We start from the raw sequence: 18,216 nt of genomic DNA on the forward strand, positions 1-18,216 counted from the left end.
GATCAGTCTGGGGTGACTGGGTGCATGTAGGATTACTGGGTGTGCAGTCTGGGGTCAGTCTGGGGTGACTGCGTGCACTGTAGGATCCATGGGTGCATTCTGGGATTAGTCTGGGATTATTGCCTGCACTGTAGGATTCCTGGGTGTTGTCTGGGATCAGTCTGGGGTGACTGGGTGCAGTGTAGGTTCCGTGGCTGCATTCTGGGATCAGTCTGGGATGACTGCGTGCACTGTAGGATCCCTGGGTGCAGTCTGGGATCAGTCTGGGTTGACTGCGTGCACTGTGGGATCCCTGGGTGCAGTCTGGGATCAGTCTGGGGTGACTGTGTGCACTGTAGGATCCCTGGGTGCAGTCTGGGATCAGTCTGGGATGACTGCGTGCTCTGTATGATCCCTGGGTGCAGTCTGGGATCAGTCTGGGTAGACTGCGTGCACTCTGGGATCCCTCGGTGCAGTCTGGGATCAGTCTGGGGTGACTGCGTGCACTGTATTATTCCTGGGTGCAGTCTGGGATCAGTCTGGGTAGACTGCGTGCACTCTGGGATCCCTCGGTGCAGTCTGGGATCAGTCTGCGGTGACTGCGTGCACTGTATTATTCCTGGGTGCAGTCTGGGATCAGTCTGGCGAGACTGGGTGCATTCTGGGATCCCTGGGTGCAGTCTGGGATCAGTCTGGTGTGACTGCGTGCAGTGCAGGATCCCTGGGTGCAGTCTGGGATCAGTCTGGGGAGACTGCGTGCACTGTAGGATCCCGGGGTGCAGTCTGGGATCAGTCTGGGGTGACTGCGTGCACTGTAGGATCCCTGGGTGCAGTCTGGAATCAGTCTGGGGTGACTGCGTGCAAAGTAGGATTCCTGGGAGCAGTCTGGGATCAGTCTGGGGTGAATGCGTGCAGATTAGGATCCCTGGGTGCAGTCTGGGATCAGTCTTGGGTGACTGCCTGCAATGTAGGATTCATGGGTGCAGTCTGGGATCAGTCTGGGGTTACTGCGTGCACTGTAGAATTCCTGGGTGCAGTCTGGGATCAGTCTGGCGAGACTGGGTGCACTCTGGGATCCCTGGGTGCAGTCTGGGATCAGTCTGGGGTGACTGCGTGCTCTGTAGGATTCCTGGGTTCAGTCTGGGATCAGTCTGTGGAGACTGCGTGCAATGTCGGATTCCTGGGTGCAGTCTGGGATCAGTCTGGGGTGACTGCGTGCACTGTAGGATCCATGGGTGCAGTCTAGGATCAGTCTGGGGTGACTGCATGCATTGTTAGATACCTGGGTGCAGTCTGGGATCAGTCTGGGGTGACTGCGTGCACTGTCGGATCCATGGGTGCAGTCTGGGATCAGTCTGGGGTGACTGCGTGCACTGTAGGATCCATGGGTGCAGTCTAGGATCAGTCTGGGGTGACTGCGTGCACTGTAGAATTCCTGGCTGCAGTTTGGAATCAGTCTGGGATGACTTTTTGCACTCTGGAATCCCTGGGTTCAGTCTGGGATCAGTCTGGGTGACTGCGTGCAATCTGGGATCCCTGGGTGCAGTCTGGGATCAGTCTGGGGTGACTGCGTGCACTCTGGGATCCCTGGGTTAAGTCTGTGATCAGTCTAGGGTGACTGCGTGCACAGTAGGATCCCTGGATGTAGTCTGGGATCAGTCTGGGCTGACTGCCTGCAATGGAGGATTCCTGGGTGCAGTCTGGGATCAGTCTGGGGTGACTGCGTGCACTGTAGGATCCATGGGTGCAGTCTAGGATCAGTCTGGGGTGACTGCATGCATTGTTAGATTCCTGGGTGCAGTCTGGGATCAGTCTGGGGTGACTGCGTGCACAGTAGGATCCATGGGTGCAGTCTGGGATCAGTCTGGGATGACTGCATGCACTGTCGGATCCCTGGGTGCAGTCTGGGATCAGTCTGGGGTGACTGCGTGCACTGCAGGATTCCTGGGTGCAGTCTGGGATCAGTCTGGGGTGACTGCGTGCACTGTAGGATCACTGGGTGCATTCTGGGATCAGTCTGGGGTGACTGCGTGCACTGTAGCATCATGGGTGCAGTCTGGGATCAGTCTGTGGTGACTGCGTGCACTCCAGGATCCCTGGGTGCAGTCTGAGATCAGTCTGGGGTGACTGCGTGCACTGTCCGATCCCTGGGTGCAGACTAGGATCAGTCTGGGGAGACTGCGTGCACTGTAGAATTCCTGGGCGCAGTCTGGGATCAGTCTGGCGAAACTGGGTGCAATCTGGTATCCCTGGGTGCAGTCTGGGATAAGTCTGGGGTGACTGGGTGCATTTTCAGATCCCTGGGTGCAGTCTGGGATCAGTCCAGGTGGACTGCGTGCACACTGGGAACCCTGGGTGCAGTCTGGGGTCAGTCTGGGATGACTGCGTGCAGTGCAGTATCCCTGGGTGCAGTCTTGGATCAGTCTGGGGTGACTGCGTGCTCTGTAGAATTCCTGGGTGCAGTCTGGGATCAGTCTGGGGTGACTGCGTGCACTGCCGGTTTCCTGGGTGCTGTCTGGGATCAGTCTCGGTTTACTGAGTGCACTGTAGGATCCCTGGGTGCAGTCTGGGATCAGTCTGGGGAGACTGCGTGCACTGTACGATCCCTGGGTGCAGAATGGGATCAGTCTGGGGAGACTGTGTGCACTGTGCGATCCCTGGGTGCAGTCTGGGATCAGTCTGGGGTGACTGCCTGCACTGTAGGATTCATGGGTGCAGTCTGGGATCAGTCTGGGGTTACTGAGTGCACTGTCGGATCCCTGGGTGCAGTCTGGGATCAGTCTGGGGAGACTGCATGCACTGTTCGATCACTGGGTGCAGTCTGGGTTCAGTCAGGAGTGACTGCGTGAACTGTAGAATTCCAGGGTGCAGTCTGGGATCAGTCTGGCGTGACTGGGTGCACTCTGGGATCCCTGGGTGCAGTCTTGGATCAGTCTGGGGTGACTGGGTGCATTTTAGGATCCCTGGGTGCAGTCTGGGATCAGTCTGGGAAGACTGCGTGCACTCTGGGATCCCTGGGTGCAGTCTGGGTTGACTGCGTGCACTACAGGATCCCTGGGTGCAGTCTGGGATCATTCTGGGGTGACTGCGTGCTCTGTATGATCCCTGGGTGCAGTCTGGGATCAGTCTGGGTAGACTGCGTGCACTCTGGGATCCCTGGGTGCAGTCTGGGATCAGTCTGGGGTGACTGCGTGCACTGTAGAATTCCTGGGTGCAGTCTGGGATCAGTCTGGCGTGACTGGGTGCACTCTGGGATCCCTGGGTGCAGTCTGGGATCAGTCTGGGGTGACTGGGTGCATTTTAGGATCCCTGGGTGCAGTCTGGGATCTGTCTGGGTAGACTGTGTGCAGTCTGGGCTCCCTGGGTGCAGTCTGGGATCAGTCTGGGTTGACTGCGTGCACTGCAGGATTCATGGGTGCAGTCTGGGATCAGTCTGGCGAGACTGCGTGCTCTGTAGGATTCCTGGGTGCAGTCTGGGATCAGTGTGGGTTGATTGCGTGCACTCCAGGATCCCTGGGTGCAGTCTGTGATCAGTCTGCGGTGACTGCGTGCACTGTCCGATCCCAGGGTGAAGTCTGGGATCAGTCTGGGGTGACTGCGTGCACTGTAGAATTCCTGGCTGCAGTTTGGAATCAGTCTGGGATGACTTTGTGCACTCTGGAATCCCTGGGTTCAGTCTGGGATCAGTCTGGGTGAGTGCGTGCAATCTGGGATCCCTGGGTGCAGTCTGGGATCAGTCTGGGGTGACTGCGTGCACTCTGGGATCCCTGGGTTAAGTCTGTGATCAGTCTCGGGTGACTGCGTGCACAGTAGGATCCCTGGATGTCGTCTGGGATCAGTCTGGGGTGACTGCCTGCAATGGAGGATTCATGGGTGCAGTCTGGGATCAGTCTGGGGTTACTGAGTGCACTGTAGGATCCCTGGGTGCAGTCTGGGATCAGTCTGGGGAGACTGCGTGCACTGTACGATCCCTGGGTGCAGACTGGGATCAATCTGGGGAGACTGCGTGGACTGTGCGATCCCTGGGTGCAGTCTGGGATCAGTCTGGGGTGACTGCGTGCACTGTAGAATTCCTGGGTGCAGTCTGGGATCAGTCTGGCGAGACTGGGTGCACTCTGGGATCCCTGGGTGCAGTCTGGGATCAGTCTGGTGTGACTGCGTGCAGTGCAGGATCCCTGGGTGCAGTCTGGGATCAGTCTGGGGTGACTGCATGCTCTGTAGGATTCCTGGGTGCAGTCTGGGATCAGTGTGGGGTGATTGCGTGCACTGTCGGGTTCCTGGGTGCCGTCTGGGATCAGTCTGGGGTGACTGGGTGCATGTAGGATTACTGGGTGTGCAGTCTGGGGTCAGTCTGGGGTGACTGCGTGCACTGTAGGATCCATGGGTGCATTCTGGGATTAGTCTGGGATTATTGCCTGCACTGCAGGATTCCTGGATGTTGTCTGGGATCAGTCTGGGGTGACTGGGTGCAGTGTAGGTTCCGTGGCTGCATTCTGGGATCAGTCTGGGATGACTGCGTGCACTGTAGGATCCCTGGGTGCAGTCTGGGATCAGTCTGGGTTGACAGCGTGCACTGTCGGATCCCTGGGTGCAGTCTGGGATCAGTCTGGGGTGACTGTGTGCACTGTAGGATCCCTGGGTGCAGTCTGGGATCAGTCTGGGATGACTGCGTGCTCTGTATGATCCCTGGGTGCAGTCTGGGATCAGTCTGGGTGGACTGCGTGCACTCTGGGATCCCTCGGTGCAGTCTGGGATCAGTCTGGGGTGACTGCGTGCACTGTAGAATTCCTGGGTGCAGTCTGGGATCAGTCTGGCGAGACTGGGTGCACTCTGGGATCCCTGGGTGCAGTCTGGAATCAGTCTTGGGTGACTGCGTGCACTCCAGGATCCCTGGGTGCAGTCTGTGATCAGTCTGCGGTGACTGCGTGCACTGTATTATTCCTGGGTGCAGTCTGGGATCAGTCTGGCGAGACTGGGTGCATTCTGGGATCCCTGGGTGCAGTCTGGGATCAGTCTGGTGTGACTGCGTGCAGTGCAGGATCCCTGGGTGCAGTCTGGGATCAGTCTGGGGAGACTGCGTGCACTGTAGGATCCCGGGGTGCAGTCTGGGATCAGTCTGGGGTGACTGCGTGCACTGTAGGATCCCTGGGTGCAGTCTGGAATCAGTCTGGGGTGACTGCGTGCAAAGTAGGATTCCTGGGAGCAGTCTGGGATCAGTCTGGGGTGAATGCGTGCAGATTAGGATCCCTGGGTGCAGTCTGGGATCAGTCTTGGGTGACTGCCTGCAATGTAGGATTCATGGGTGCAGTCTTGAATCAGTCTGGGGTTACTGCGTGCACTGTAGAATTCCTGGGTGCAGTCTGGGATCAGTCTGGCGAGACTGGGTGCACTCTGGGATCCCTGGGTGCAGTCTGGGATCAGTCTGGGGTGACTGCGTGCTCTGTAGGATTCCTGGGTTCAGTCTGGGATCAGTCTGGGGTGACTGCGTGCACTGCAAGTTTCCTGTGTGCAGTCTGGGATCAGTGTGGGGTGATTGCGTGCACTGTCGGTTTCCTGGGTGCCGTCTGGGATCAGTCTGGGGTGACTGCGTGCAATGTAGTATCCATGGGTGCAGTCTGGGATTAGTCTGGGATTATTGCCTGCACTGTAGGATTCCTGGGAGTTGTCTGGGATCAGTCTGGGGTGACTGGGTGCACTGTAGGATCCGTGGGTGCAGTCTGGGATCAGTCTGGGGTGACTGCGTGCAAAGTAGGATTCCTGGGAGCAGTCTGGGATCAGTCTGGGGTGACTGCGTGCACTGTAGGATCCCTGGGTGCAGTCTGGGATCAGTCTGGGATGAATGTGTGCACTGTAGGATCCCTGGGTGCAGTCTGGGATCAGTCTGGGGTGACTGCGTGCACTGCAGGATTCCTGGGTGCAGTCTGGGATCAGTCTGGGGTGACTGCGTGCACTGTAGGATCACTGGGTGCAGTCTGGGATCAGTCTGTGGTGACTGCGTGCACTGTAGCATCCATGGGTGCAGTCTGGGGAAAGACTGGGGTTACTGCGTGCACTGTAGGATCCCTGGGTGCAGTCTGGGAGCAGTCTGGTGTGACTGCGTGAAGTGTAGGATCCCTGGGTGCAGTCTGGGATCAGTCTGGGGTGACTGCGTGCACTTACGTTCCCTGGGTGCAGTCTGGGATCAGTCTGGGGTGACTGCGTGCATTGCAGGATTCCTGGGTGCAGTCTGGGGTGACTGCGTGCACTGTAGGATCACTGGGTGCAGTCTGGGATCAGTCTGGGGTGACTGCGTGCACTGTAGGCTCCCTGAGTGCAGTCTGGGATCAGTCTGTGTTTACTGCGTGCACTGTAGGATTCATGGTTGCAGTCTGGGATCAGTCTGGGGTGACTGTGTGCACTGTCGGATACAAGGTGCAGATTGGGATTAGTCTGGGGTAACTGCGTGCAGTGTCGAATCCCTGGGTGCAGTCTGGGATCAGTCTGGGGTGACTGCGTGCAATGTAGGATCCCTGGGTGCAGTCTGGGATCAGTCTGGGGTGACTGCGTGCACTGTAGGATCCCTGGGTGCAGCCTGGGATCAATCTGGGGTGACTGCCTGCACTGCAGATTTCCTGGGTGCAGTCCGGGATCAGTCGGGGTGACTTGGTGCACGCTGGAATCGCTAGGTGCAGTCTGGGACAGATCTGGGGTGACTGCGTGCACTGTGGGATCCCTGGGTGCAGTCTGGGATCAGTCTGGGGTGACCTGGTTCACTCTAGGATCCCTGGGTGCAGTCTGGGATCTGTCTGGGGTGACTGGGTGCACTCTAGGATCCCTGGGTGCAGTCTGGGATCTGTCTGGGGTGACTGCGTGCATAGTGGGATCCCTGGGTGCAGTCTGGGATCAGTCTGGTGTGACTGCTTGCAATGTAGGTTTCCTGGGTGCAGTCTGGGAATAGTCTGGGGTGACTGGGTGCAGTGTAGGATCCCTGGTTGCAGTCTGGGATCAGTCTGGGGTGACTGCCTGCCCTTCCGTTCCCTGGGTGCAGTCTGGGGTCAGTCTGGGGTGACTGCGTGCATTGCAGGATTCCTGGGTGCAGTCTGGGGTGACTGCGTGCACTGTAGGATCACTGGGTGCAGTCTGGGATCAGTCTGGGGTGACTGCGTGCACTGCAGGCTCCCTGAGTGCAGTCTGGGATCAGTCTGGGTTTACTGCGTGCACTGTAGGATTCATGGTTGCAGTCTGGGATCAGTCTGGGGTGACTGTGTGCACTGTCGGATCCATGGGTGCAGACTGGGATTAGTCTGGGGTAACTGGGTGCAGTGTCGAATCCCTTGATGCAGTCTGGGATCAGTCTGGGGTGACTGCGTGCAATGTAGTATCCCTGGGTGCAGTCTGGGATCAGTCTGGGGTGACTGCGTGCACTGTAGGATCCCTGGGTGCAGTCTGGGATCAATCTGGGGTGACTGCCTGCAGTGTAGATTTCCTGCGTGCAATCCGGGATCAGTCGGGGTGAATTGGTGCACTCTGGAATCGCCAGGTGCAGTCTTGGACAGGTCTGGGGTGACTGCGTGCACTGTGGGATCCCAGGGATCAGTCTGGGGTGACTGGGTGCACTCTAGGATCCCTGGGTGCAGTCGGGGATCAGTCTGGGGTGACTGCGTGCACTTTCCGATCACTTGGTGCAGTCTGGGATCAGTCTGGGATGACTGGGTGCACTCTGGGATCACTGGGTGCAGTCTGGGATCAGTCTGGGGTGACTGTGTGCACTGCAGGATCCCTGGGTGCAGTCTGGGATCAGTCTGGGGTGACTGCGTGCACTGTTGGATCCCTGGGTGCAGTCTGGGATCATTCTGGGATGACTGCGTACATTGCAGGATCCCTTGGTGCAGTTTGGGATCTGTCTGGGGTGACTGTGTGCACTGCAGGATCCCTGGGTGCAGTCTGGGATCAGTCTGGGGTGACTGCGTGCAATGTAGTATTCCCAGGTGCAGTCTGGGATCAGTCTGGGGTTACTGCGTGCACTGTAGGATCCCTGTGTCCAGTCTGCGCTCAGTCTGGGGTGACTGTGTGCACTGTATAATCCCTGGCTGCAGTCTGGTGTGACTGCGTGCACTGCAGGATCCCTGTGTGCAGTCTGGGATCAGTCTGGGGAGACAGCTTGCAATGAAGGATTCCTGGGTGCAGTCTGGTTTCAGTCTGGGGTGACTGCGTGCACTGCAGGTTCCATGGGTGCAGTCTGGGATCAGTCTGGGGTGACAGCGTGCACTGCAGGTTCCATGGGTGCAGTCTGGGATCAGTCTGGGGTGACAGCGTGCACTGCAGGTTCCATGGGTGCAGTCTGGGATCAGTCTGGGGTGACAGCGTGCACTGTAGGATTGCTGTTGCAGTCTGGGATCAGTCTGGTGTGACTGCGTGCACTGTAGGATCCCTGGGTGCAGTCTGGGATCAGTCTGGGGTGAATGCGTACATAGCAGGATCCCTGGGTGCAGCCTGGGATCAGTCTGGTGTGACTGCGTGCACTGTAGGTTTCCTGGGTGCGGTCTGGGATCAGTCTGGGGTGACTGCGTGCACTGTTGGATCCCTGGGTGCAGTCTGCGATCAGTCTGGCGTGACTGGGTGCATTCTGGGATCCCTGCGTGCAGTCTGGGATCATTCGGGAGTGACTGGGTGCATATAGGATCCCTTGGTGCAGTCTGGGATCAGTCTTGGGTGAATGCGTACACAGTCGGATCCCTGGGTGCAGCCTGGGATTAGTCTGGTGTGACTGCGTGCACTGTAGGATTCCTGGGTGCAGCCTGGGATTAGTCTGGTGTGACTGCGTGCAATGTAGGTTTCCTGGGTGCAGTCTGGGATCAGTCTGGGGTGACTGCGTGCACTGTACGATCCCTGGGTGCAGTCAGGGTTCAGTCTGGGGGGACTGCGTGCACAGTTGGATCCCTGGGTGCAGTCTGGGATCAGTCTGGAGTGACTGCATGCACTGTCGGAATCCTGGGTGCAGTCTGGGGTGACTGGGTGCACTGTTGGATACATGGGAGCAGTCTGGGATTAGTCTGGGGTCACTGCATGCACTGTTGGATTCCTGGTTGCAGTCTGGGATCAGACTGCACCCAGGACCAGACTGCGGTGACTGCATGCACTGTCGGGTCACTGGGTGCAGTCTGGGATCAGTCTGGGGTGACTGCATGCACTGTAGGATTCCTGGGTGCAGCCTGGGATTAGTCTGGTGTGACTGCGTGCAATGTAGGTTTCCTGGGTGCAGTCTGGGATCAGTCTGGGGTGACTGCGTGCACTGTACGATCCCTGGGTGCAGTCAGGGTTCAGTCTGGGGGGACTGCGTGCACAGTTGGATCCCTGGGTGCAGTCTGGGATCAGTCTGGAGTGACTGCATGCACTGTCGGAATCCTGGGTGCAGTCTGGGGTGACTGGGTGCACTGTTGGATACATGGGAGCAGTCTGGGATTAGTCTGGGGTCACTGCATGCACTGTTGGATTCCTGGTTGCAGTCTGGGATCAGACTGCACCCAGGACCAGACTGCGGTGACTGCATGCACTGTCGGGTCACTGGGTGCAGTCTGGGATCAGTCTGGGGTGACTGCATGCACTGTAGGATTCCTGGGTGCAGTCTGGGATCAGTCTAGAGTGACTGGGTGCACTGTAGGATTCCTGGGTGCAGTCTGGGATCAGTCTCGGGTGACTGCGTGCACTGTTGGATTGCTGGGTGAAGTCTAGGATCAGTCTGCGGTGAATGGGTGCACTGCAGGATGCCTGGATGCAGTCTGGGGTGTCTGCGTGCACTGTAGGATCACTGGGTGCAGTCTGGGATCCGTCTGGGGTGACTGCGTGCACTTTAGGATTCCTGGGTGCAGTCTGGGATGACTGCGTGCACTGTAGGATCCCTGGGTGCAGTCTGGGATCAGTCTGGGGTGACTGCTTGCAATGTTGGATTCCTGGGTGCAGTCTGGGATCAATCTGGGGAAACTGCGTGCACTGTAGATTTCCTGGTTGCAGTTTGGGATCAGTTGGGGTAACTGGGAGCACTCTGGGATCCCTGGGTGCAGTCTGTGACAGGTCAGGGGTGACTGCGTGCACTGTGGGATCCGTGGGTGCAGTCTGGGATCAGTCTGGAGTAACTGGGTGCAGTGTAGGATCACTGGGTGCAGTCTGGGATCAGTCTGGGGTGACTGCGTGCACTGTAGGATTCCTGGGTGCAGTCTGGGATCAGTCTGGGGTGACTGGGTGCATCCTGGGATCCTTGGGTGCAGTCTGGGATCAATCTGGGGTGACTGGGTGCAGTGTATGATCCTTGTGAGCAGTCTGGGATCAGTCTGTGGTGACTGTGTGCACTGTCGGATCCATGCCTGCAGTCTGGGATCAGTCTGGGGTGAATGCGTGCACTGTCGGATCCCTGGGTGCAGTCAGGGATCAGTCTGGGTTGACTGGGTGCACTGTCGGATCCCTGGGTGCTGTCTTGCATCAGTCTGGCGTGACTGCGTGCAGTGTAGCATCTCTGGGTGCAGTCTGGGTGACTGCATGCACTTTACGATCCCTGGGTGCAGTCTGGGATCAGCCTGGGGTGACTGCGTGCACTGTAGGATTCCTGGGTGCAGTCTGGGATCAGTCTGGTGTGACTGCATGCACTGTAGGAACCCTGGGTGCAGTCTGGGGTCATTCTTGGGTGACTGCGTGCACTGTAGGATTCCTGGGTGCAGTCTGGGGTGACTGGGTGCACTGCATGATTCCTGGGTGCAGTCTGGGATCAGTCTGGGGTGACTGCGTGCACTATTGGATTCCTGGGTGCAGTCTGGGGTGACTGCATGCACTGGATTACTGGGTGCAGTCTCGGATCAGTCTGGGGTGACTGCATTCCTGGGTGCAGTCTGGGATGACTGCGTGCACTGTGGGATTCCTGGGTGCAGTCTGGGATCAGTCTGGGGTGACTGCATGCACTGTAGGATCCCTGGGTGCAGTCTGGGATCAGTCTGGGGTGACTGCGTGCACTGTGGGATCACTCTGCGCATTTTTTTTGCCATTTTTCCAAGATGGTAGCCGTACTTGCTGCCATTTTGTCTAAGATGCCGATGTGCTGGTCGTGTGTAAATACACACATATCTATATATATATATATATATTCATATTATGAGTACAAGTTGTTGTTGCTATCGTTGTTGTTGTTGTGGTGCCCATTGTCTGCCTGAGAAGGGACCGGCCGCGGCCCCCACTGCAGGGGATGGACCAATGCCTCACCTGGAGGCGACCAATTGAGGCATTCCCCAGAGGGGACCAACCGAGGTCTCCTGCTCAGGCTGCAACCAAACAGGGCCCACGTGAGTTCGGTCTGTTCACTGCCCTGGGGTTTAATTTCTTCTCTGGGCCCTGGTTTTGGGGCATCGGTTTAACATGTTCCTGTTCGATTGTGACCCATGTCGAGAAGTGAATGATGCCTCATGTTGCTCGCTGAACTGTCTTCGATCTCCCAGCTCAGATTGGATGAGTTCACCTCACCGACCATTAATTCGGATCCCCACAAACTGCTGAGTGAATGGATTAACACTTTCTGACCAAATCTTCAAAGAAGGCAGAGGGAAAATCATGCACAACAGCGATTTATTGACTTGGAATTCATAATTATCATTATTTAAACTTTGAGTATACCAATAATAATACATATAAACAGTTGTAGACAGGGCCATCTGAGAATTAAAAAACATAATTAATAGGCAGATACTTAAAACAATGAATAACCGATTGTAAAAGTAGCTGAGAGTATCACCGTAATTCAGCATTAGCTGGATCACTGATTATCACATTATAGTTCAGATCAGTGTCTGACACGACAGCAGATTGGTGAGATTAATTTAGGATTCAGTATTAAGATATCTGACAATTTACCCCACAAGATGATCGCCAGCCGAAGGAATCGAGGAGAGAATAAATTCACCCCGCGCGTGAGAGCAAAACGGGCGATAGTGAATTGGCAGCTCGTTTTCTACTCTGACTGATTTTATTTTCAATTGACTGTTGCTTTTAACGATGAGATGGACCCCTCTGCCCATTTTAGTGGACGGAACAGATCCAGCAACACGAACACAAGAAGACATGGGAAGTCCCTGGTATTCCGATGAACATTGATCCAACATTGACCGAGTGTCCCACTGCAGCCCAGACTGAGACCCACCCTGGGCCCTTCCTGTCTGTACATTGACCCAGTGTCCCATTGCAGTCCAGACTGAGCCCCACGCTGGGCCCTTCCTCTCTGTACATTGACCCAGTGTCCCACTGCAGCCCAGACTGAGCCCCACCCTGGGCCCTTCCTGTCTGTACATTGACCCAGTGTCCCACTGCAGCCCAGACTGAGCCCCACCCTGGGCTCTTCCTGTCTGTACATTGACCCAGTGTCCCACTGCAGCCCAGACTGAGCCCCACCCTGGGCTCTTCCTGTCAGTACATTGACCCAGTGTCCCACTGCAGCCCAGACTGAGCCCCACACTGGGCCCTTCTTGTCTGTACATTGACCCAGTGTCCCACTGCAGCCCAGACTGAGCCCCACCCTGGGCCCTTCCTCTCTGTACATTGACCCAGTGCCCCACTCCAGCCCAGACTGAGCCCCACCCTGGGCCCTTCCTGTCTGTACATTGACCCAGTGTCCCACTGCAGCCCAGACTGAGCCCCACCCTGGGCCCTTCCTGTCTGTACATTGACCCAGTGTCCCACTGCAACTCAGACTGAGTCCCACCCTGGTCCCTTCCTGTCTGTCCATTGACCCAGTGTCCCACTGCAGCCCAGACTGAGCCCCACCCTGGGCCCTTCCTGTCTGTACATTGACCCAGTGTCCCACTGCAGCCCAGACTGAGCCCCACCCTGAGCCCTTCCTGTTTGTACATTGACCCAGTGTCCCACTGCAGCCCAGACTGAGCCCCACCCTGGGCCCTTCCTGTCTGTACATTGACCCAGTGTCCCACTGCAGCCCAGACTGAGCCCCACCCTTGGCCCTTCCTGTCTGTGCATTGACCCAGTGCCCCACTGCAGCCCAGACTGAGTCCCACCCTGGGCCCTTCCTGTCTGTCCATTGACCCAGTGTCCCACTGCAGCCCAGACTGAGCCCCACCCTGGGCCCTACCTGTCTGTACATTGACCCAGTGCCCCACTGCAGCCCAGACTGAGTCCCACCCTGGGCCCTTCCTGTCTGTACATTGATCCAGTGTCCCACTGCAGCCCAGACTGAGCCACACCCTGGGTCCTTCCTATCTGTCCATTGACCCAGTGCCCCACTGCAGCCCAGACTGAGCCCCACCCTGGGCCCTTCCTGTCTGTCCATTGACCCAGTGTCCCACTGCAGCCCAGACTGAGTCCCACCCTGGGCCCTTCCTGTCTGTCCATTGACCCAGTGTCCCACTGCAGCCCAGACTGAGCCCCACCCTTGGCCCTTCCTGTCTGTGCATTGACCCAGTGCCCCACTGCAGCCCAGACTGAGTCCCACCCTGGGCCCTTCCTGTCTGTACATTGATCCAGTGTCCCACTGCAGCCCAGACTGAGCCACACCCTGGGTCCTTCCTATCTGTCCATTGACCCAGTGCCCCACTGCAGCCCAGACTGAGCCCCACCCTGGGCCCTTCCTGTCTGTCCATTGACCCAGTGTCCCACTGCAGCCCAGACTGAGTCCCACCCTGGGCCCTTCCTGTCTGTACATTGATCCAGTGTCCCACTGCAGCCCAGACTGAGCCACACCCTGGGCCCTTCCTGTCTGTACATTGACCCAGTGCCCCACTGCAGCCCAGACTGAGCCCCACCCTGGGCCCTTCCTGTCTGTACATTGACCCAGTGTCCCACTCCAGCCCAGACTGAGCCCCACCCTGGGCCCTTCCTGTCTGTACATTGACCCAGTGTCCCACTGCAGCCCAGACTGAGCCCCACCCTGGGCCCTTCCTCTCTGTACATTGACCCAGTGTCCCACTGCAGCCCAGATGTGAGCCCCACCCTGAGCCCTTCCTGTTTGTACATTGACCCAGTGTCCCACTGCAGCCCAGACTGAGCCCCACCCTGGGCCCTTCCTGTCTGTACATTGACCCAGTGTCCCACTGCAGCCCAGACTGAGCCCCACCCTGGGCCCTTCCAGTCTGTGCATTGACCCAGTGCCCCACTGCAGCCCAGACTGAGTCCCACCCTGGGCCCTTCCTGTCTGTCCATTGACCCAGTGCCCCACTGCAGCCCAGACTGAGTCCCACCCTGGGCCCTCCCTGTCTGTCCATTGACCCAGTGCCCCACTGCAGCCCAGACTGAGCCCCACCCTGGGCCCTTCCTGTCTGTACATTGATCCAGTGCCCCACTGCAGCCCAGACTGAGCCCCACCCTGGGCCCTTCCTGTCTGTACATTGACCCAGTGTCCCACTCCAGCCCAGACTGAGCCCCACCCTGGGCCCTTCCTGTCTGTACATTGACCCAGTGTCCCACTGCAGCCCAGACTGAGCCCCACCCTGGGCCCTTCCTCTCTGTACATTGACCCAGTGTCCCACTGCAGCCCAGACTGAGCCCCACCCTGAGCCCTTCCTGTTTGTACATTGACCCAGTGTCCCACTGCAGCCCAGACTGAGCCCCACCCTGGGCCCTTCCTGTCTGTACATTGACCCAGTGTCCCACTGCAGCCCAGACTGAGCCCCACCCTGGGCCCTTCCTGTCTGTCCATTGACCCAGTGTCCCACTGCAGCCCAGACTGAGTCCCACCCTGGGCCCTTCCTGTCTGTACATTGATCCAGTGTCCCACTGCAGCCCAGACTGAGCCACACCCTGGGCCCTTCCTGTCTGTACATTGACCCAGTGCCCCACTGCAGCCCAGACTGAGCCCCACCCTGGGCCCTTCCTGTCTGTACATTGACCCAGTGTCCCACTCCAGCCCAGACTGAGCCCCACCCTGGGCCCTTCCTGTCTGTACATTGACCCAGTGTCCCACTGCAGCCCAGACTGAGCCCCACCCTGGGCCCTTCCTGTCTGTACATTGACCCAGTGCCCCACTGCAGCCCAGACTGAGCCCCACCCTGGGCCCTTCCTGTCTGTACATTGACCCAGTGTCCCACTGCAGCCCAGACTGAGCCCCACCCTGGGCCCTTCCTCTCTGTACATTGACCCAGTGTCCCACTGCAGCCCAGACTGAGCCCCACCCTGAGCCCTTCCTGTTTGTACATTGACCCAGTGTCCCACTGCAGCCCAGACTGAGCCCCACCCTGGGCCCTTCCTGTCTGTACATTGACCCAGTGTCCCACTGCAGCCCAGACTGAGCCCCACCCTGGGCCCTTCCTGTCTGTCCATTGACCCAGTGTCCCACTGCAGCCCAGACTGAGTCCCACCCTGGGCCCTTCCTGTCTGTACATTGATCCAGTGTCCCACTGCAGCCCAGACTGAGCCACACCCTGGGCCCTTCCTGTCTGTACATTGACCCAGTGCCCCACTGCAGCCCAGACTGAGCCCCACCCTGGGCCCTTCCTGTCTGTACATTGACCCAGTGTCCCACTCCAGCCCAGACTGAGCCCCACCCTGGGCCCTTCCTGTCTGTACATTGACCCAGTGTCCCACTGCAGCCCAGACTGAGCCCCACCCTGGGCCCTTCCTGTCTGTACATTGACCCAGTGCCCCACTGCAGCCCAGACTGAGCCCCACCCTGGGCCCTTCCTGTCTGTACATTGACCCAGTGCCCCATTGGGGACCATCCAGCCCCGGATATCCGGCAGAATCAGCGCTGGGGGACCGGGTGACTGAGTCTCGTGACCCTGTCGCTGGGCCTCTGACGTCACAATGGGAGACGACGCTCGCTCAGCTCGAGCTGGAAACCGTTAAAGGGCCGTTCGGATTTAAACCTGGAGCGCGGCCGGTTAAAGGGGAGGGACAGAGAATCGGCCAAAAATACTCATATCATGAGACCAGGAATGGTTATAAATTGAAATGTTCATATTTCCACTCTCAGTCCGGGTCTGGATTCCCGCAGTGACTCCAGGTTTCTCTTTCCGTTTGGACAGAACTGATTCAATGACAGCCTGAAACAGATTAAAGATTAAACAGGAAAAAAACAGATTGAACAACAGTGTAAATAACAGGGAGACTGGGGTTAATATTTCAATAATAATTACAGATAAATATTACCCATAAAAGGGACTGAATCCCACTGATATTTTATTTATTACATTAAACATTAACACAAACACTCACCAGATCCGCTCCAGACTCTTGCGGGTCAGTATGAGGGAGCGGAGAGCGGGGACAGATCGGTCTGTGAAGGAGTTTGATCCCAGGGACAGATCCGTCAGTGACCGGTTTGTGCTGAGAGCGGAGGAGAGATCCTCGGTACAAGAATCTGTGAGACCGACATCAGTCAGACTGGGGATCAGAGAAAGAGAAATAACAGGAATCAGGGTGAATCCTGAGTGTTTATTAATAACACTGATACTGATATTAATAAACACTGTACATTATTAGTAACACTACTACTGATACTAATCATAATGTACAGTGTTTATTAATAACACTATTACTGACAATAATAATGTACAGAATTTAATAACGCTATTACTGATACTAATAATGTACAGTGTTTAACACGATTACTAATACTAATAAAGTAGTGCTCATTAATAACACTATTACTGACATTAATAATAATGTACAGTGTTTATTAATAACACTATTACTGGCACCGATAATAAAGTACAGTGTTTATTAAAAACACTATTATTGATACTACTAATAATATACAGCGTCAGACATCCAGTTATTATAAACACAATCTCACAGTGATACTCCAGTTCCTGTATTTTACAGTCCGGGTTCCTCAGAGCCGCAGACAGTAGTTTCACTCCTGAATCTCCCAGTTTATTATAACTCAGGTTGAGAACCGTCAGTGACAGGTTTGCACTGAGAGCGGAGGAGAGATCCTCGCTACAAGAATCTGTGAGATCATTACCCCATAACCTGGAGATCAGAGAAAGAAATTGGAGATAGACAGAGACGAACAGAGATAACAGGAATCAGAGTAAATTCCCAGTATTTATTTATATTATTATGACTGATACTGACATTCATGTACCATGTTCAGCATCCAATTAATATACACAATCTGGTACTTACCCCAGTTTCTGTATTTTACAGTCCGGGTTCCTCAGAGCCTCAGACGGTAGTTTCACTGCTGAATTTCCCAGTTTATTATTGCTCAGGTCGAGACCCGTAAGTGACCGGTTTGTCGTGAGAGCGGAGGAAAGATCCTTGATACAGGAATTTGTGAAATCGTTATCACATAACCTGCAGATCAGAGTGAGAAAGGAAGAGACAGAGACGATCAGAGATAACAGGAATCAGAGTAAATTCCCAGTATTTATTTGTATTATTATTACTTATACTGACATTAATATACAGTGCCCAGCATCCAGTTATTATAAACACAATCTCACACAGTCTGATACTTACTCCAGTTCCTGTATTTTACAGTGCGGGTTCCTCAGAGCCTCAGACAATAGTTTCACTCCTGAATCTCCCAGTTTATTGCTCCCCAGTCTAAACACAAACAGACCGAGAGTGAGAAACAAACTGAATCCAATCCACGATCTGATACAATTTTTCTCTGATATTACAGGAAACACTGAAAAATCTTTTGGAAATTAATAACCAGATTTCCCTGTCACTGACAATGAATCGCACTCTGTCCGACGCTCCATATATTCAGGGACTGTCAGTAAATGTATTTATTAAATAAACTGCTGTCTGTGTGAAGCCTTTAAATGTCCCTTATTCCGGTCTCATCCCCTGATGATCAGAATTACCCTCCTGGATGTCAGTGACCGGTCCCGTCATGTTTGGGGAAACTTCTCTCATTTCTGCTGCTTCTTAAATTCCAGATTTTATGGGAATGGGGCGATTTTCCCCGAATTAAATGATAAAGCGGTGATTATCTGTACTTTATGCAGTATTATATTAATCTGTATAATATCTCGGGGTGAGTTATATTGTGAAACGACGCTAACTGCTGCTGTAAAATCCGTCCCACAGGATTTTATGTCACAAGGAACGTTTATTGTGTTCTGTTACAAGTTTTCAATGTCCCTGCACTCCGAGATTATAGGGGAGGGGAGTCTCTCTGTTTTATCACATTAAACTGGCTCTACATTTAGTTCAGGTGTAACGGGCCTGACAGTTCTTGGGAATTTTCTGAAGTTCCGTCGCCGAACAGAGCCTCTCACAAATTAGGGCAGATTATGGGTAATTCCCGACACTGCCCCT

At 55.6% G+C, this 18,216-nt stretch overlaps 1 protein-coding gene across 1 annotated transcript in view; it reads right to left on the reverse strand.

Moving 5' to 3' along the window:
• Positions 1 to 11,548: 11,548 nt before the first annotated feature.
• The window catches only part of LOC137314523 (NACHT, LRR and PYD domains-containing protein 3-like), a 374,540-nt gene continuing 367,872 nt past the window's right edge, over positions 11,549 to 18,216 (reverse strand). The window contains exons 7-10 of the mRNA XM_067979830.1: positions 17,071 to 17,241; positions 16,744 to 16,914; positions 16,156 to 16,323; positions 11,549 to 15,983 (exon numbers count right to left, since the gene is read on the reverse strand). Of these exons, the coding sequence (XP_067835931.1) occupies positions 15,896 to 15,983; positions 16,156 to 16,323; positions 16,744 to 16,914; positions 17,071 to 17,241 (598 nt within the window). The 3' untranslated portion in view covers positions 11,549 to 15,895. The remainder of the gene's footprint in view (positions 15,984 to 16,155; positions 16,324 to 16,743; positions 16,915 to 17,070; positions 17,242 to 18,216) is intronic.

Source organism: Heptranchias perlo, unplaced genomic scaffold, assembly GCF_035084215.1.
Source record: "Heptranchias perlo isolate sHepPer1 unplaced genomic scaffold, sHepPer1.hap1 HAP1_SCAFFOLD_52, whole genome shotgun sequence".
Lineage (NCBI taxonomy): Eukaryota > Metazoa > Chordata > Chondrichthyes > Hexanchiformes > Hexanchidae > Heptranchias > Heptranchias perlo.